This window comes from Aulostomus chinensis, chromosome 10 (genome assembly GCF_037954235.1).
Source record: "Aulostomus chinensis isolate RoL2024-O1b breed Wild chromosome 10, RoL_Achi_v1.0, whole genome shotgun sequence".
NCBI lineage: Eukaryota > Metazoa > Chordata > Actinopteri > Syngnathiformes > Aulostomidae > Aulostomus > Aulostomus chinensis.
In genome coordinates this window covers 8,644,618-8,665,909 of record NC_141329.1, presented here as the reverse complement: position 1 = coordinate 8,665,909, position 21,292 = coordinate 8,644,618, and the positions used below count along the sequence as shown (strand labels likewise).

Genomic DNA, 21,292 nt, shown 5'->3' with positions numbered 1-21,292 from the left:
ACTTTGCCGTTGACGGGCTGATGAGCCGCAAAAGTGGGGGCGGAGCCGAGGTGTTACAGGGCGGTGGGTAGACCAATCAGCTCTCGGGGATGGCATAGTGATTTGCATAATTACACACACGGAAGTACAAGAGCAAACTGCATCGCGCCCCGGCGGAAAAACCCCTTCCCTAATTGAATAAACTGAATTGGTTCTTGAAAGTCACCGATATAAACACAGTACCAGAACAGTAAGACGACTTGACCCAGTATCTGAAAGGAGCTGGCAAGAGCACAATAAATAGCACAAAGAATGACCTTTTTGGTGAGCAAAACAAATTAGCTTGCGAAGGGGAACACAAATGCTAGCCAATGCTAACTGATTTCATGGTGATGCTCGAAGTTCATGAATTCTTTCAGCAAATCTACAAGTTGTTTTTGTGCACAAAATCTGTCCATCCATCCATTTTCTATACCACGTTTCCGTTGAGGGTCGCACTGGCTGGAGCCGATCCTAGCTGACATCGGGTAAGAGGCGGGGTTCACCCTTCACCCTGGACGGGTCGCCAATCTGTGGCAGGGCCAGCAGGAGCATTTAGGGGTTTAGTATCCCGCTCAAGGATACTTCGACATGGTCACCGGGGGATGTGAGGATCGAACTAGCAACCCTTTGGTTGCTACACAGCCACTCTACCTCTGAGCCATGCCGCTATGAAAATAACCCCTTGATGAGACACATCATGTTCAAACTGAATATCAGACTCTTTTCAGTCTGATAACAAAGTTGCAGAGGCCTGTGAGGAATTATTTATTTATTTAATCATCATAATTGATTTGAACGATTGTTGATGAATTTCACTGCGCCTTGCGTTGATACAACAGAGTCAATTTACACTCTGTTATATTCTGGTAAACACATGTTAGATTGTTAGATTATTAAATATATAACCTGCACAAACAAGACAAACACATATGTGTATGTATATATATATAAAAACAAGACATATATATATATATATATATATATATATATATATATATATATATAAGACATAGATATGTTTGCAACCATAAAAAGTGAAAAAAAATTTTAAAAAAGATGACAGATCCATCACAGATTACATCAGACTTTAGTGTGAAAATATGTTTGGACTTCAAAATTAATGATAGAATTAACTTGGTCCTTACACTGAAGTGCATTGTCATGGACACATTCTTGAATGTGCGAATGTGAAAGGTGTGAGTGCAGCTGTGTCATTCCCAGGAGCAGGCACGTGCTTCACTTTAATCCTGCTATACTGGTGGTAAAACCTTTGATTCTCATCCTTGGATTAATTGTCTTCTACTGCTGTCTAAGCTCTTACAGCCAGGACATGGGACAATATGAGGAAGGAGACAAAAGTGCGATGAAAAGTTGTTCAAGGCTAAGATGTTAATTAAAGAAATACTTGAGAGAATAGTAAATTATTTTTGGCATCCAAATGGCCAACGTACTTTGTCATTCGCTTCATAAAATATTTACAAGTAGACATAACAAGTTTGAATATAAGTACTTGAATGAATATTTTGAACATGTAAAAATTAAAAAAAAAAAAAAGAAACTGCAGACAGGTTAAAAAAAACAAAACTCAACATGTTGGAAAAGGAGGAGTAGAATGTAATCCTAACAGGTGTCCACCACCAATTTAACATTGATCACCTTCCTGCATCATTTTTTATGTATATGTGTGTGTGTGTGTATATATATATATATATATATATGTATATGTATATATATGTATGTATGTATATATGTATATATTTATGTATATATGTATATATTTATGTATGTATATGTATGTTTATATATGTATACATATATACATACACATATATGTATGCATATATATGTTTATATATGTATACATATATACATACACATACATGTATGTATGTATGTATGTATATATATATAGGCTGGAGCCTATCCCAGCAGCCTTTGGGCGAGAGGCGGGGTTCACCCTGGACAGGTCACCAGTCCATCTCAGGGCCAACACATAGAGACAGACAACCATTCACACTCACAGTCACACCTACGGTCAATTTAGAGTATCAATCAGCCTCGTCCCCTCTTGATGTCTTTGGACTGTGGGAGGAAGCTGGAGTACCAGAGAGAACCCACACAGGAACAGGGAGAACATGGAGACTCCACACAGAAAGAACCCGGAACCTTCTTACTGTGAGGCCACAGTGCTAACCACTGCACCACCGTGCAGCCCATATATATATATATATTCATTCAGATATATTTATATATACATTCAACTCCATATATGCACATATACACATTAACTTTGACTTTTATAAATATATACATACCTTCCCACTTCACATCGCAATCTTCCAACGTGTGTACACATTTTAGGTAAATTGGTGAATAAAATTGAATAAATAAATATATAAATGATCATCTATGTAAACACTTGTTACATAGATTCATTGTCATTTGAATCCAAAAATCAAGTGCTTTATAAACAGGAGATTTGAATTGTGATGGGATCTTATATCACATAAGAAACAAGATGATTTTTGGCATTTCACTTAGAAAATAATAGATCATCCCCATAAATTCGCTGGTATATTATCCTCTGTTTTTAACATGAGCTCAAATGTGAACCTGGGAGGATTCGTGGAGACGAGCGTTGGACAAATCCAAATACGTGAGAAAAAAGTGAATTCCCACACTACGTCCTTGTACTTACAATGTCGTTTATTCACTGCATTACAATGATTTCCAGATTGCTATCAGAAGAAATGTCCCTGGTGCAGATACTGAGTGATTTAAGTCTTAGGTTAGAAAACTATGTATATATTTTTTTTATTATTATTTATCTATTGCAAGTTAGGGGCGAGTGTGTGGGAACTGTGTTCCAAACAGACATGCACATCTTCGCAGCAACGTCACTGTGATGCTCCGAGGTGCTTCCTTTCTACCGATGGCCAACAAAATCACTCAATTATTTTCATGTGTGTCATAATAGGGCAGCTAACACTTCACACATCTCTGCTGATACTATAATACCACTCCTCATATATCACTTAGCACCAGGCAGGTGTCAGTGCAGCTCACTTAGCAGGTAATAACAATGTTTCAAGCCAAGACGTCACCTGTGCTTGACTCCCCGTCCACTGCATATCAGTATGACAACCTCAGTGGGGTAACCGGCCCTCGTCGCATTCCAACAACAGTTAATCACCAGACAGAGCTGTGAATTCTCTGCTACAGACTGTCACAGCAGGCGCCAGCCAATGAAATTCAAGTTAATGTTTCCTTGTCTCTTTAGATGTCAGTTTGATCTTTACGCTTTGCCTTTTTTTTTAATGTCACTCATCATATTTATGTTGTTCTTACTTCTGATACAGGGATCATGTGTTAAGTGTTTGTCTGTCAACAGGATTACATAAAAAAGTAGGTGTACATATACACACACACACACACATATATATATATATACATACATATTCATATGTGTACACATACATACATAGATATACATCTATGTATGTATGTATATCTATGTATGTATGTATGTATGTATTTATCTATCTGTCTATCTATCTATCTATCTATCTATCTATCTATCTATCTATCTATCTATCTATCTATCTATCTATCTATATGTCCACCCACATTTTTATGTAATCCTGTATACGTATAGATGTTATTATTATATAATTAACATTGGAAAGTATAAATAAACCTGTTGGCTTGCAGATCTGCAATGCAATACAAAGTATCGCTGTTCAATTTTGTAACATCCCGTTCGTTGTGTGTCCCTTTGTTCCTGCACCAAAGAGGCAAAGAGGCTCTGCAACATTACTGGCCGATGTTTTATTACAGTGGTTCCCATGAATCTGACTTGACACTACTCGGCTTTTAATTTTACATCCCTGAGTGACTCGCAGCTGGTAGATTGCATGTGAATCTCATTGTCTTTCACACATACATTGACCTTTAATACTGCAAATGAGGAGCTTCATCAGCGTCGGTCTGAAAGGACAGGCTGCACTGGTGATGTGCAATGCAGCATAACATGAATGTGAGGTGCACGAAGGAAGATTTTCATGTAAAAATAGACTTGCTAATCACTTCGCAACCGCCACGTTAGTTTATTCTTACATATAACGAATAGGAACTGCAGCATAAAAACCTCCATCCCCAAAGTGCATCAGTAGCTGGAGCTTTATTTAAAGTAGGACAAATAGCAGTGCTCAATAAGCAAACCTGAGAAAGAAATATCTCTGGCTGATGATGGGATGTTGTCTTGAGTGTAGCGCGCAAACATGATCAGACACAACGAACTATAGTTGTCCTTTTTTTCCAACCCTCGTATTTCAGCACCAAAATGACTGCGACCATGTCAGCAACAGGAACTTAAAGTGTTGCTAGAACATGCCTCTTGACTGTTTTCCAATACTGCCTGTCCAATAATTGGACTGGATTAGCATACTGAGACAGCAGGGTGAGGAGCAGATGCGTCAGGTTGGGTCAGTTCAGGCCAAATCTGCTGCAAACATATCCGATGGATTGTTTTCAAAGATCATCCCACACACTCTGCATATGCCACCAGTCAGAGTTGGCTCTCGGGGATTTGAGTGTTTGGATTTTTATTTGTCATTTGCAAAACTCCAATCATTTCACAAGAGAATATTTATCTTGTTTTTGTGTTTTCTCTGCTGTTTTTATATAGCAGTGCTTACAATCCCACTTGAGATTTGATTTGAGTTGTGAAGTGATTTGCCACTTGATGTTTAAATGTTGATGCATCAGTGTGCAACAAATAGTTTTGTTGAAATGATGAAAATGTATTACAGCAATAAAATAAATAAAAAGGCAATAGTACCTGGTTATTAAAACCAAATTGATTAAGAAGAAAATTGATTATTTTCAAAACAAATAAATCTGCTGGATATATTTTTGTTTAATTGATTAATAGTTTGGTCTTTAAGGATAATTATTTCTAATCAGTAAGTTAAGAAGTAATTTATATTTTTCTGGACTCCAGTTGTGATGTTTGAATTGCTTTTGTTTAAAGTTCTTTTTTTTATATTAAAATGTTCCAATCAGATACTTGATTGATTGTTATAGACAACATGGAAAACATATTTTAATGTATTTTCGAAGGAGCTACAAAGTGACCTCTGTTAGAAAAATCGATTTATTTCTTGTTACAAGCTATCAAGTGTTCAGAAATGACAGATACAACATTTGTAAAGCTCTTAATTTCGCTTAAATTTGTTATTATTATTTCTATGAAGAATTTGAATTATAACTCTGAAGAGATGCTGCTGTGCATTTTTCAGCATCATGAGGATGTGCAGAGCAGAGAGAGCAATGTGGTTTATTTTGGGATATTTGTTACAGAACATGGTAGAGGCATACCTAGTGTTCCCCTTCAGCCTGTCACTGAGCCTCAGGGTGTTTGTGAAAAGCGCAAAGGTTGCTGGCTCGCTCAGACACAGGTGATGACGCACACTGAAAATTTTGGGTTTTGAACAGGGCAAAGAGTAGATCGACTCAGAGGAAGAACCTTTCCTCATGTTTCTGGTTTGACTCATTGTTACCTCAAGCCTGTCAGCTGAGGAACTGGTCACTGACACACTTCTAGACGGGATCGTGTGTGTGTGTTTGAGGCTGACGGGCCTGATGCCCTCTGCGCTGTACATGAGAGAGTTCAAATGTTGAGTAGTGGATCTCAGACTCGACCCTATTGGTCTTTACAAAACACCAGTGTCAGTGACAGTCTGTCACTGTGTGTGTGTGCGTGTGTGTGTGTGTGTGTGTGTGTGGGGGGGCATGCACGTGTGAACCACTTTATCAGGTCGTGTGTCCTATTTCTTGTAAACGTGATATCTCAGAGGTCAAAGGTCAAAGGGGGACTTTGCAGAGGCTTACAATTACAGCGATATTTTATTTTCTAATCCCAGAACATGCGTGCAGTGTTCTGCGCGTATGAGGAACACTTTGTATTTGTACACTCCTGAAATCCTGAGCATCTTTCTCTCGCTACCCTCGGTGCTCTCCGTGCTTTTGTGGTGCTGAAAGCTGTACAGCAGGCAGCAGCACCTCCTGTACTCCCATTTTAATAGTCTTGTCATTCTTACTATTCATATTCTTGATAATTGGACGAATAACATCAAAATCCAGTGCTTCATAAATGTTGTTTTCCTGTTGTCTCTGACCACAAAAGTAAAAAAAAAAAAAAGAAAAGAAAAGAAGCAAGCTTCACACGCTTCTTTCTCTGCACTTTCCATAAGCCTGGTCCGTTGAGATCATTTGTTTATGTACTCTTACCTGGCAGTGACAGTAAAAAGTTCATCAAAAAGTGTGAATGAGTTATAATGTTTCCAGGAATGAATCAAAACATAGACAGGAATTCATGAAAGTGGGGGAACATGTCTATTTATTTATTTTTTGTTTTTGGCTGCTGTGTAGTTACATGTCCTTCTGAATGCAGCTTCTTGACAGGAACATATGAGAAGTGTGATCTTCAAACAAACAAACAAAAAAAATAGGACTGGAAAGTTCAGTGGGTTTCCTTGTGCGAGGTACTCCTCCTCTGCCAGTTACTCCAGTGAAGTGTCCCATTAGGGGATTGTAATCTGGCAGCAGTACAGTATGAATCGGTTCTATTAAAGTAAAGCAGGGCAGTGCCGAGAAAGATCACGCCAACTCAGCAGAGCTCGGCATTACAGAGTCTGTGTCATATGGTCTGCAATGACATGACACATAGTGGTGATGTAGTGGAGTCAAGTGATAGTGCAGGCTTTTCCTGTGTGGCAGCAGCGACCACCGGGAAGTCTGTGGCTCAGCGGTGCAGGTTAATGATTTCCCCTCAGTGAACTGGACGAAATAATCCTGTAAGAGAGAAGAATAGCCGAGCACAAACCCTCAAGACTCTTCCTCCTCCTGCTCCTCCTCCTCTCCCTCTCGCTCTCTCTGTCTCTCTCTCTCCTCTATGTCTGTCCTGTTCTCCATCCCACCCTCCATCTTCATTGTGTCTGTAGCATCTGCTGGTGCTCGCCAGTGTCAGAGCGGGGGTGGGGACTCCTCTGACACCACTGTGTGTGTGTGTGTGTGTGTGTGTGTGTGTGTGTGTGTTTGTGCATTATGAAAGACAAATACAGAGCGTGGGTGTTTGCATGAGCTTCACTGTACTGTACTGGTAATAGTTGTGGGTATAATGTGTGCCTTGTGCCCACTCATTAAACCAGACTGTGAGCAAATGTGGGCACAGAGGGAGAAAAAAATGGGGGAGGGAGAAAGCCAGCCTGTCTGCCACACCCGGGCTCTTTTTTTCTTCTTCTCCCCTACCTTCATCCCTTTCTCTCCCTCCATCTCTCACTAACACACTCCTCCTCCTCTGCTCTTCTAGTCTATCTGCTGGTGTTTCCATGAGAACAGAGAGTGCTGGGTACTGGGGGGTGGGTGGGATGGTGGTGTGGGTGACGTGTCCTAAGCACTCTGTGTGTGTGTGTGAGTGTGTGTGTGTGTGTCTATCTATGCCTCCATGCATGCGCCCTGCTCTCTTTCACACATCCCTCCTGGCAAGTATTACTCCTGGTTGTGCCAGAAAACATGCTTTTGGCATTGCCGGGCCAATTTGGACACAACACTTGCAGGCTCATCACGCTGATCTGAGATCCAGAGAGTGTATAACACACACAGTGTGAGAGGCAACCTCAGCAAGCACAGGAGGCGACATCCATTTAGGAGCCCCCTTTTTTTGAAACACTTGTGTGTGGAAGGGGAGGGGAGGAAAAAAAAAGGTAGCGTTCGTGAGGAGAGGAAAAAGGAAAACAAAAACATTGCAGAACTAGATCAGTCAGGGCTAAAATCGGCCTGTCATTGGCCTCAGTCATTAAGGGAGAGCCTTTTTAGGGTGGGGCCGCAGCTTTTGCTGGAGCCAGGCTGAAAGAGACAGGAGGAGGAGGAGGAGGAGGGTGAGAAGATGTAGAAGAGAGGATCTAAAATAGGTAGAGGGGGGGGGGGGTCATCACTATGAGCGAGAAGAGGAGGAGAAAGAGGAGGAGGATGGGGGGGTTACTGTGAAGGGAAGAGGGGAGTAGAAAGGGATGGAGGGAGTGAGGAGAAGGGAGGGGTTTAAAGGGTGGGCTTGTAGTCATTGTCAGGCAGAGAGTAAGATAGAGAGAGAGGTGCGACCAGGCAGACCGACTGAAGAGCGTGTATGTGCAAACTGGGATGAGTAAATGCACTGGACAGCTTAGCTGTTGATACAGCCTGAGTGAGTGAGAGAGAGAGAGAGAGAGAGAGAGAGAGTGTGTGCAAGAGAGCAAGTGAGAGAGAGTGCGAGCACGCGTGAGAGAACGGGTGAGAGAGAAGAGGGGAGAAAAAAGGAAAGAAAGAAGCAGAGAAGAAAAAGGGAGGATACTACGACTACAACTATGCTGTGCTGCATAAGAAGAACCAAACCGGTAAACTGCTCTGATTTGCTTTATCTCTTTCAGATCTCTCTGAACTTTGTGAGTGTTTGGTTTGTAGTCAGATCAGAGTGCTTGAGGAGAGATTGGAGAAAATGTTGCTGTAATTCACTTCGACTCAGGGCCCAGCTCGTCTTAAGAGAAGTCTGTCCACGGAGCCCAGACACGCCTAGTTAATATCATTATCTTGCATGAATGGATGTTGCCTCAGTGCCTCTCAGACCTCACACTGTACTTGCAGGGAGACTGTAACTGGATCTTGAACGGCAGGACTTCCCCTCCTATTGATCATGCACTTGTCAAAAGTGACCGATTATTGAGAGACACTTGATAGCTTCTGTATTCAGATTAAAAGTTCAATTCACCCATGCATCATTCATATTAATTAGAGCGAACTTCAGTTAATTGATGCCTTGAACAGTAATATCTATTGTGTCATCTTGAGCAGAAATGTGTGACACAGGAAAGTAGATTTCCACAGTGAGGAGGGGGAAAAAAGGGTGGGGTACGGATTGAGTGAGAGGCACCATCATGTCAGCGGCCTCGGGGGGATACAGTGGGAATAAATGACTCTAAATAGATTATCATAGCCCTCCAGCTTTATAAGTGGATGCTGTCAATGGTGGGCAAAATGAAGTGTGCACTCGTTTTAAAGGGTGTGAAGGGGTTGCGTTGCATACTTTCTGATAACCCATGACTATTCTTAGTTGCAGAGAATTAAAAAAAAGAGAGAAAGAGAGCGAAGGTGTTGCATGGACGGGTCTGGTCAGAGGAGGAGAAGGTGGCACTCTTCTACACTTTTCAGCAGCTATCATGGTAATTTTGCATATGATCAGAACCGGTTTCCTGCTGCTATCTCCAAACCAATTATGATTTTTATCAGACTTATGACACACTGCATACCGATGGCTCCTAATTGCTTCGTAAATGTCAGACGGGATGAGTCACATTAGCTGTGGCAGTCAGGCAGGAGAGAGAGAAAGGAAGCGAGGCTTGCCAGTTGAAAGAGCAGGAGGATGCAGAGAGGCAGGCTGGGAGCAGCAGGGTGGGGATTGGAGCTGGTGCACATGGAGGGAGATATGCACCAGAAGAGATGTAAGGGAGGATGGGAGCCAGAGAGATGGAGAGAGGCAGGTGAAAAAAGAAGGATGGAGACTGGGAGGGAGACTGTAATATGTGGAGAGGGAGGAGGGCAGAGGCAGGCATGCAGCAAAGCAGGAACGAGAGTGGATGGTGGCAGGAAAACTCAGGGATTGTGGTGGTGGTTAGAGCATGGAAAGATGGTTGAAGGAGGCGCGAATGTGAGAAGAATCACGGGGTGGGTGTGGGTGTGAGGGGGGGGCGGTGAAAGGATAGAAGCGAGCGTGCTGCAGCCATGTGGGTGAGGCACCGGCTTTTCCCACAGAAGACTGTCACTGCCCCCCCCCCCCCCCCCCCAGGGCGTACAAGCACTTATCCTCCTGCTCCTGCTTCAGAGTCATAAATTAATTCAGACTGACTCTGTCGACTTTATGGATGGATGAGGAAAGACCATGATTTCCTGCTTAAAAGCAACAATATTGCTTTGGGTGATGCCATTGTGGGGTGCAATGTATTCACTATGGGAGTGGCTACTAGCACTTCATTTAAGCTCCAGGTTCTTTTATAGCAACCTCCACAGAGCATGCTGCCTGCATCCGCCCCAGGGTTTTTGGTGGAAAAAAAAAAAGAAGCAGGATTAAGTTCTAAGGTCTATATTAGGAACAAGTCAGGTGTTCCTCTGTCACCAGGCCTTCTGAAAGCTGCCATTTTCCTCATGAAGAAGAACTTATCAAATCCCACCCATATGTGCTGTTCTTCAGCTCCGCCCCGACACCATTCCAGACCTGTAATGCCTTCCTCCACTTCCAGTTTGAATAGTTCCACAGCAAACTCTGAAATCAAGACCTCAAGAATGATTGTGGATGCACTCAATGCCCTTTCCTTAGCTTCAGGCAAAGCTTACACCTCCTGTTTCCTCCAATACCCCACAACACACCAACACTTCTCCCTCCCACTCACCCCTCTTCTCTTCCCCACTGCCCTTTTCCCTCACCCTCATCCCTCGCTTCTATGAGATCAGTGGCGATCGCCAAGCCTTTGTTCAGGCAGAGAGCCTGGTGTAATTGAATTAAAGGCTGCTCCGGAGGATGTAATGATGCTGGCATATGGCTGCTTAGTAGCCGCTGCGGAGCATCTTTACCAGAGTAAAAGAAGCAGTACATCGTTTAACGTCAATTCACCGTCAAAGAGAGAGAATGTGGGAGAGAGAGAGCGAGAGCGAGCGAGAGGTGGGGAGTGGATGCTGTGGCAGTCACCACCTGAGCCACTCTCTTCTCGTCTGCAGGAGATAGCTGGCTAAAAGGGTGTGGTGCTCTGTTGTGTGTGTGTGCGCATGTGTGTGTACGTGCGTGAGACAGAGCAGGAGAGAGAATGAGTGGGTAGCAGTTTGCTTAGTGAGAAAAAGCGTGAAAGACGACAGAGAGGGAGAGAGAGAGAGGGAGAGAGAGAGAGGAGGAGAGATTCAGCAGACAGCAGCCAGTCTTTGGTGTCTGGTTTGTGCAGAAAAAGGAGACATTAAAATGTTGTGATTTAAAGGAGGAGGTGTGCCTGTAGCATGATGGCTAATATATGGGAACTTCATGAAAAAAATATTTTGTGAGTTTACATTAAATGAATCAATATATTTTGTAAACTACATCATGTGGTAATGAGCATAATTTGTGATAATCCCACATTAAAATGACATGAGATAAATTCAGCAGTTGCATCTACAGATCTGACAAATGATGTTATAATTTCATTATAAATGCAAATATTATCACAACACTCATGGTGCTTGATGTGGGCGAAGCTGTGAGCTGAAAAGGAAGTTTGCTGCTTGAATAGGCTGGAATTAAAATATTTTATTGTTTGCATTTGTGTGAGCTGTGGTACTGTGTTAAGTCAACCGGCATCAACCCACCACTCCACTGTCTTCCTCTAGTTTCTGCTTCCCTCCCCTCCCTTCCCTTTCCTCCCCCTTTCTTGAAACAAGCCCATAATGGCACCGGCAACGAGGCAAGCGAGGTGGCGGATTGCTATTCTGTGTGACCATTGGGGGATGGTGTGTATGTGTGTGAGTACATGGTTATGGATCTATACAACCATTGACTCTGGGGTGTGGTTCTCTCAAGACAGACGGTGCCCACCCAAGGACAGGCACAGCTCCGGCTGCAGTTTTGATAGACATCCAGCTGTCGGATAAAGCTGAACTCGTTTTTGAATGATTCCCTTTACAGATGAGCTTTGTCCTGTGGTGAATGAAACGTTTGAACAAATTAAGCTGTTCGAATCTAAACATGGGGGATTTGTCACCTCCATATTAGGCTGAACTGCATGCAGTGGGTCCTACAGCAGGCGTTTTATTTCACATCATAGCCAGTGGAGTTGCAGGCAGATTGCATAATTACCTCATAATCGCACAAGGAAAGCCTCAAAATCCATCCATACAGCACTTTCTAGTACAATCATTGTTCTTTTGGCTGGATGACACAGAAAGAGCTCTTAGTGGTTAACATAGTGTATCTATGGTACTCCTCAGCGTGTATCAGCACTGCAGGCTAATCATTTGATTAACCTGATCATGCAAATATGTTATATCACTGAAAATTAATCAACGAAGAGTTTAAGCAGGTGTGTGTGTGTGTGTGTGGAGACTTAAAGGGAGTGTACCTTGCGGTGCGCGGTACCTTTGGGACTGTGCAGCTGTATTTATGAATGAAAATGTGTGCCGCACAGATACTGAGTGGAATAGCGCCTGCAGGAGGGTACGTGACCAGAGTTCAGTTAACAGTCAATGGTGCATTTGGAGGAATTTTGTTTTGTCAAGATAATACATGTATGATAGTTTTTAAGGTATTGCAGCCACTGTTACTCGTATATTACAACATCTCCAGGTCCATGGAGACAGACAGAAAATCACAGCAAAGCAATTTTAGAGGGCCATCAGACACATGTCAATAATTCAAATGATAATTGCAGTTAAACCATGATGGTTATCCCCCCGCCTTCCTCATACACTCATATGAGATCACTTGGCACTCTGCTGCTATTTTATTACATTTGCACTCACACACCCTAACCCCTAAATTAAATGACTCCCAGCCCCCCCCCAGTCCAATAATGATGTCATACCCCCATATTCCCAGACTCCCTCCTCCATCGCTGTCTGACTCACTGTATGCAGCCAGTAAGTAATTCTATTTAGAGTCAAGCACTTGGGCCAAATTCTGGCAATTGTACGCGCCCGTGAGATCAGACATAATAAAAGCCCAATAAGTCATTGGAGAACCTGCATATTATTAAGACTAGAGGGTGCGCCTGCTGCTGGTGATTTATTTTTCTCCATGTTTGCTCGCAGGACATTTGCTGAAGTAAATTTCCAAATTTAATAACTAATTTTAAGAAAACATCTCTATTTGATGAGAATCGTAAAGCCTTTGACCATCAACAATCCCTGTGCAGCAAACAGTGGCTGTCTTTTTTTTTTTTTTTAATAACATGGCACAAAATTACTCAAGAGGATAGATTTATTAAAACAGGCAGGAAGACTCAAGGCGGGATTTATGCCCTGAACCCTGGGGCCAGCATGTGAATAAAGGTGGAGGAGGTGAGAATTGCAACACAGCTGCACCTTAACGTCACTGCTGTAATATTGGACTGACACACTGACCCTGAAGATGACATGTTGGTTTAAGGCCTCAGGCTCTTAAATCTTGTCACACAGATGTGGCAGCACACAGAGGCAGCTGGCCAAGTCGAACCTCAAATATCATGGCATTATTAGAGAATAAGGAAATAAACTGAACCTCAGCATCAACGCTGTATGACACAAACCAACAAAACATGTAACCCATCTGCCCCCTGAACCACACCCAACACACACACACACACACACACACACACACACACACACACACACACACACACACACACACACACCACCCCTCCTTAACCAAGCTGATTGCTCGGACTGATTTATGAGTTCCTATTGGTTGCTCCCCTGAGGGGTCAGGTGCACTGCCAATCAGGGTGACACATAGTCTTTCATAGCACCAACCAGTAGACAGGGCTGTGATGAGTTAGCACTCTGGTTGTCAAGGTAACCTTTGATAGTTGGGAGGGGTATGGTGGTGAATGCTGAGGAGATTCGAGCAGTCAGCTCGTTCCCTAGCAGCCAGAGATGGAGCCATAGAAAGCTACTGTACCTGGAGGGTTCGCTCATTATTTTGCAGAAAGAGCTTCTTTTTTTTTTAGATTCTTTGACAGTTTAACATAAATGAGTGCCAGAGAATGCAGAGAACATGAACAGATGCCATGACGAGGCTTTACCTTTAACTTTAATTATTTCCTAAATCTATTTCAGCCGCATTATCAAGAGGACAGTAAATGCCTCGAATCATTTGTCATGCCACATATCCCTGTGTATCCAATTCATTATGAAGAGACAATCGACCCAGAGACATCTGCTTTTCCCTGATTTTTTTATGATCCACAATGGCACTAAATCTCCCCTCTCTGGCTCATAAAATGATAAAATGCGGTAAATTCACTTGATTGTCAAACCAGCCACTCACTCGTCACAAAGCCTTCATACCTGGAGGGACCCAAACCAATAAAAAAAACAAAAATTCAGTTTCTAGTGTTTTCTCACATCCTTATCATTTGGCCTGACTGCTGACGCACTGCATGTATGCTCTTTGACAATTTGTGTTTGCTTCATGTTGCTTATTCACATTTATTTAAGGTGCACCTTTGATTGGTTGAACCTTAGCCAGAGAAAACTTTACCTTGATTTGTTTGCCTGTTCATTTTGAATGTACTGAATCATTTTGTTTGCGCCTTTCAGTGCTCATCATTCATACTTTGATTTGATTTGATTTCTTTTCATTAGATTTATATGACTCATAGCACAACCCACTATTTGATGGACAGCTTTGGATCCAGTTACCAAAGGTAATATAATGGACCCCTTTCAATAATTAAATGTGTTCTGTCCTGTTCCTAACCCTGTTCCCCATCACAACCTACACGTTTATTCATTTCTAAAACCTTAACCCAACTTGTCCCCACAAATACTTATGAAGTAAAGATTAGGAATAAACTGCCGAATGACTTATCTAAAAATCTCCCTCTCTTAGCCCATACTACTTGTCTTCTACTCACTTCTGATCCTTGAACTCATCACATATTGTTCTTCTGAACTTCTGCTATTCTACCTATGATTGAAGGATGATGCCAGACCAATAGAGGAATATTTTGATAGATATAAGCAGAACAACTGCATGTTCCTTTGCTGGCCACCAGTGAGTTAAGTACCTGTTAACATTCATCTATCCTGACTACCAGGTGGAGAAGAATGAGGATGCGGACCAGAAGATTGAACAAGATGGCACCACCAACAAACCCGAGGACAAGGCCCACAAGGCTGCTACCAAAATACAGGCCAGCTTCCGTGGACACATAACTCGGAAAAAGATGAAAGATGGAGAGGAAGAGAAGGAGGGAGACAGTCCTGCCGCTGCAGAAGAGGCGCAAGAGGGCGGAGAAGAGGAGAAGAAAGCCGAGGGAGAGGAGGCACCTGTGAAGGAGGAGGAAGCTGCAGAAGAGGAGGGCAAAAAGGAGGAGGAGACAAGCCAAGCTGAAAGTCCAGTGGCGGAAAAGCCAGCTAACTCTCCAGCTGCTGCCTCTCCTGTAGGTGTTGCGACGTCTCCTGTAGCAGCAGCACCTGCTGCTGCATCTCCTACGGTGGCCACAGCACCCTCTGAGTCTCAGAAAGAGGAGCCAAAGGCAGAGGAGAAAGCTGAAGAGAAGCCCAAAGAGGTGGAGGCCCCAGCTTCAGTGGCCAAGAGTCCCACCACAGCCACTGCTGAGGAGAAAAAAGAGGAGGGGAAGAGTGAAGAGAAAAAGGAGGAGGCCAGACAAGCCGATGTGCCTGCTGCTGTCAGCCCGACAGCTGAGAAGGAGGAGCCAAACCAAACAAAAGATAAAGGTATGCAGATGTGGCTTGCATTTATTTCGGAAGTATTTGAAGATAAACTAACATATACTGACAATAATAAATCAAAAACAAACAAACACGTTTGTTTGAACAAGGAATTACATGAGATTCTCAAAATCTAATGATGGGCACAATTTTAGACACTAACGTTAAAGGATAACATTGCAGATAAACAATTTCTTACAATCTGAATAAAACAAAAACAGACAAAGACTAGGTGAGTTTTCCGTTGTCAGATTGGCGAGCACCACAGGAAATAACAGTTTGCCATTTTGTGAGGATTTAAAGATCTTTGGCAGGGCTCCACCATTCACTGGTTAACACAGAGACACAGCTCCACATTAGATCAGACAGCCTGTATCTCTGTCTGCAAGATGGAAACTCCATTTGGATGAGGCTAGACAACAAACACGGGGCTCCACATCATTAGCGTTGGTCAACAATGGAGTCACAGCTTGCCAGTATTATCTTGTGGATGATCATATCTCTGTGACACAAGGTTCTAATGTTTGTTTCGTGAGAAAACATCATGTTTTTTTGAGTCACAAAGGTTCATGAATATCTCAGATGTGCTCATGATAAATTTATGACATGAGAACATGTTACAGTTGCTGCTACAGCCATTTACATTCAACCAACTGAGATAAAACTTGATGACGTCTTGAAATTAGATTTTGCAGCAAGTAGAAATTTTATATAAACTTTATATAAATTCAATATCAATAAAATGTGATGCCAAAATTTTAGAAGAAAAGTCTGAGAGGAAACTGGTAGACCATGAAATAAAAATAATAATCATGATACAACAGTCTCACATCATATTGTGGACATGAGCTGATATTTCTGGTCCAAGGACTCCCAGACTGGGTCAGACAGGTAGTTAATGGAGCATGCTCAGTCTGGAGTAGGTGGAAGGGTGTGAGGTGGAAACACACACACACACACACACACACACACACACACGCACACGCACTGGAGAACTACACTGAAACTAGGTCACCTAGGCAGCACTGTCTCTGTGTTGTCATAGTTACCACCTCAATGGAATAGCTGGCCTGCATGGAACAGAGTAGAGATAACAGGTGCTCTGATTTAAATGAATGATTAATGATCCTTACTGGTCACGATCCTCACCGAGGAGGTCTGTCATAAACAAACACAACTTGACTAAGAACTGGTGGTCAAAATCTGCTTGATGGAGGAAATGGATCCAACTTTTAAGGTTTGCAAGTGGACGGACTGAGATACACAAGGACAGAGGTAGACTGATCTGTCTCAATAATTTATTGGCATGATGCACATTCTCCACCAGTACTGTAATCATCAGGTCTGCCCAAGTTATTTACATCTGTCATCAAAGTATAATGACAATTAGATGATTAGGACTGATCATTTCTAACATAAAGTAAATACTGACATAAAAAGGAAATAAAGATATACAGTTTGTAAAGGAGAATGCAAGTAGTAAAACATTAAGCATTACCATGTGATCATGTTAATATTGTAACCATCAATGGAACAGTAGTGAACAATGAGGCAGTTATAGATGCTACACACAAAAAAAGGTTTCCATCAACTACAACTAACAATAATCACATGGCTTTAGTCAAAGAACTAAGGTCCCTTTCACACCTTTAACTCGGTGGACTCAATGTGGTTCGAGGAGGAAGTTGCTGCAAATTAGAATTTTTAAATTGGTCTGCTTTGCCTTCAAACTGTCACTGTATCGAGCGCACCAAACGTTGTAAACAGATGTCCCATGGTCAGCAGAGAGAGGTGGCCTGACCTCCACAAACACGTCTCTAATGACATTGCTTGTGCAATGCAGTCTTGTTTTGTCCTTCAGGTGGCTTCAAACCAAGAGGGGACATTTTATTCGAAGGTTTTGAACTTTTTCCTCGCATTTATTCGTTGTTTGTGTTACTCACCCTCCAATATAAAATTTCCAGCGATTGAACTGCTTTCCCTTCAACTGTTCTCCTTGTAAAAAGGACACATTCAATTTTCATGAACTGAACTCCAATAGTTGTAGGTTTCTTGGACTACTGTAAGACTAAAGCATACTTTGACTTTGCCAATTAAAACTTGACTCAATACAAAAAGGATTGAGGATGACTATGTATGATGACAACACAAAGTTTATAGACTAAGACATTTGATTAAGAGGAAGAGTTTCCTAAATTTGCATCCACAAGAAGAAGAACTGGAAGGCAGCAATTACTGTGAGTTCTTTGTACCAATTAATTGGGATAGATAAATCCTCTTTAAAATAAAGTAATGTTCAAGCCTCTCTGCAACACTGAAAAAAAGCTATGTGCACAAGGAAAGGAGAAATAACAAAGACAAACAGGTGCAATATGATAGAATAATGTACTAAACTCTAAGCATTTCTTTTTCTGTTTCATCTTTTGAATCTTTGTTGAAGCTATTTCTTCCTTGTCAGGTAATATCAGTTCGATTGAAAGGGACTGACGATCAGGTCATCAACATAGCAATGAAAAACTCAAGCATACTAATATCATGCTGATAACATCACAACTGAAATGCAGTGGACTTAGGAAAGAGCCATGCAGAACTCCAACTGCAGCACTTATCACAAATGTATCTGTCAGTAATAGCAGGGTTTGGATGTAGCCAAAATTTTGCTGGGCGTGTTCATCATGTACACAATACAGATGCAATTTTAACAGATGCTATTTTAGTTTATATTCTCATTAAATTATTTTCTCCAAAATCTGTGCACATATTTACCATGACTATGAGTTTTGGCTTTTATTTTCTCAAGTGTCCCTGGATCAACAAAGCGCTTAATAAATCTCTGTAGATAACCAAGTGGGGTCACTGATGTAAGCTTAAGAAAACTGACTGTCGTCTCCTCTGTGAATTGGATATAATTGCATTTACATCATGCAGTTCAGTGACCGCAGTGAAGGACAATCTGAAGTTAGTCAGAGTGACTAACAAGCTAATTTCCATCTACCTGTAAGATGGGCTATGACTCACGCTGTCTTGTAAATACTCACACATAACTGTTAGGACACACACACACATGATCGCCCACTTCTCTGTCTCTCTCTTTCTTGCTCTTACACACAGCTGAGGACACACACACACACACATGCACTCCATCACCCCAATCTCCAGTGCAATGATGTCATTCCCCGATTTCACCTTTCTATTAAAAGAGTATGAGCTCACTCTACTGTATGACATCATTGTTTTCCACATGCTTGAATAAATTATCAAAAACAATCTTCTAGAGTGCAATTATATTATAGAAAAAAATACGTTAGGTCTAACCTTAAAACAATATTAGATTGTTATTCTAATAGAAAAAATACATAACCTTGAAACTGCAACAGCAGAACAAAATAAATGCATAAAAATGGAACACATTTTGCAACAATTCCAATTTGTGATGGCTTCTTGATGGATCGTTGATCAACAGTATTCACCTTTAAGTCGACCACCCATGGATGTTTTTACCGTGCACGCTGGGCATCACGCTGGATCAGATGAGACAGGCTGAGATGACGCTGTTAGCGTTGCGATGTCAGTTCAGATGCTTCATGGCTCCATTAGGAGCACTCTCTTCCTATATTATTTAAACAGTCAATATGATGTTTCAGACATTACTTTGCAACTGTTGACATGCTCCGTGATTGAGTGAAGATGACATGTTGTTGAGCAACATCGATTTAAATATTCCCTTCAGTGTATTTTGTTGCCGAATCGTCAATATTTTCATATGAGCTGCTGGCGATACCTACAGAACTTTCTGAAGATGAAGTATTTCAAACATCAAATGTTACAGTTGATATTTGAAACCTTTGATGTTGAGTATTTCGGAGGGTTCAGAAAGACTTTTACTTTTCCAGGCTGCAATGTGAAAAGTCCTCTCCGCTGGCTAAATTTTCTCTCCTTTGTCCAACCTACCTTTTATCTGTTCTGCCCCCTCCCTTCCCCTTTTTACCTCCTCTTTATCCCTCCACCCAGATGCTGCAGAGGAGTCTAAAGCAGAGGAGGACACCCTGGCAGATGCAGCGGAGGCCACTGACTCCAAGGACGACTAAGGCAAAGTCTAACTTAAAGAAAGCAGAATGAAGAATATGAAGAATAACACAAAAATCTAAAAAGGTTGCTCTTTGCCTTCCCAATGTGAAGGCAGTCCGTTTTTATTTGTTTGTCATTTTTTGTGTGGCAATGATTTTCTTGTCGGGGGAGTTTCCAGCGTGAAGTTTTTTGGCTCAAGCTAATATGATGTGGTGAGGATGATGATGATGATGATGTTGATGATGATGATTATGAGCCATGATTGTTGGGGATGATGATGATGATGATGATGATGATGATGATGATGAAGAGGAGGAGGGGGAGAATGATTTGGAACATCTTTAATATTTATTGTAAGTGAATCTGTGGAGGCATAAAAGCTCCTAACTGGATATTTACACATTTAAAATGCGTTGCAAATGCATCAAACTCAATTTGCATTGCAATGCACTTTCAACACTTTTTGCTAGTTAAATCTGTACTTCTGCCAATGCACGCACAAAAAACAAGCTGGTTTTCAAATGCAACTCAAGTTTTCAGCACGATACAAGTGTATTGAGGACACAGCAAATAGTAACATAATGACTTATGAATGGAATGTATAATTAAATGTGTGATGCTTCCAGTTGGGCAGCTTCATGCTTCATTCAAGAACAACATATAGAACAAGACTATTACTCTCTCTCTCTATTCTGCTTGAGTCTTTCAAGCTTGGTTTACACCCCTTTTACAAACTCTGTTTACTCACATTTACATTAAAGGACCTGTTGCCATTTAAATGACATGATAATATAATAAACTGTAGAAATCAGCTATAGTATTTATGTAACTGGCTCTTACATGACCTTTTATGTTCTGCCAACCAAACATGAGAACAGTAGCATGAACCATCGAACCAGATGCATGATGGGAACTCTCCCTCTGAGAGGAACTTTTTCGCAGTCACAAAAACTTAAGAGGTGTGGCGGCTTCTTTTTGATGTCTTTGGTGTTGTTATGACAGTTTATATGAATTGGAATAATACTCTTGCACAGATGTTAAGAAAAAAAAAAAGAAAAATCAAACGAGCAAACAAAAAATACTTTTCCTATGTTCCAGTGAGTGCAATGTCCAGTTTCAACCTATCAAGGAGTTCAAACTTGTGAGAAAAAAATATGAAAAAATAAAAATGGTTTCAATGTCTGTTTTCAAAATAAAGCAAATGTGCCAATTACCACCATTAATTGTTGAGTTTGTTTCAAGCGCTGTGATATCAGAAGGCAAAATGGGACAAGCCAACTTAAAGAACCAAGGAGCTGAGATCGTCAGACTTGGGCTGACTGCTAGTTAGCTTGGTGCAACGAATTGATGGGCTGTGTTTCCCTCTTGCCTGCTTCCGAAACCTGCAGTTCCGCCTCCATGTATTCTAATTCAAACAGATCCGGTTCAGGCCGGGTTCTTGGTTTGTTCAGAGGCGATCAGGCTCACCTCGTCTTCCAAAGTCAAGCATGATTACTAGTAGTAGCAGACGCTCCTCAAGTCAGTCACAAACATTTTGTTCAACAGGCTGAAGTTTTGAGATGCTGTGTCAAATCACTGCATCCACTCAGGAAAGTAGTTCAGGCTCTGTGTGTGATACTAAAATTACAATACTCTCCACCCATCCATCCAGTTTCTATACCACTTCTCCGTTAAGGATTGCGTGGGGTGGGTGGGGTGTGATCTAGTTCTATTAATGCAA

General features: G+C 41.7%; 1 protein-coding gene across 2 annotated transcripts; it reads left to right on the top strand.

The window, feature by feature from the left end:
- The first annotated feature begins 177 nt into the window (after nt 1-177).
- On the top strand, nt 178-20,786 carry gap43 (growth associated protein 43). Of its 2 annotated transcripts, none has more exons than XM_086215101.1 (3): nt 178-303; nt 14,868-15,510; nt 19,516-20,786. In XM_086215101.1, the coding sequence occupies exons 1-3, from the start codon at nt 292-294 to the stop codon at nt 19,590-19,592; spliced, it is 732 nt and encodes a 243-aa protein (XP_086071227.1). In that variant the 5' UTR covers nt 178-291; the 3' UTR covers nt 19,593-20,786. The 2 variants fall into 2 exon arrangements, with proteins under 2 accessions (XP_086071227.1, XP_086071226.1); XM_086215100.1 differs by lacking the exon at nt 178-303 and adding an exon at nt 8,144-8,453.
- Nucleotides 20,787-21,292: the final 506 nt, after the last annotated feature.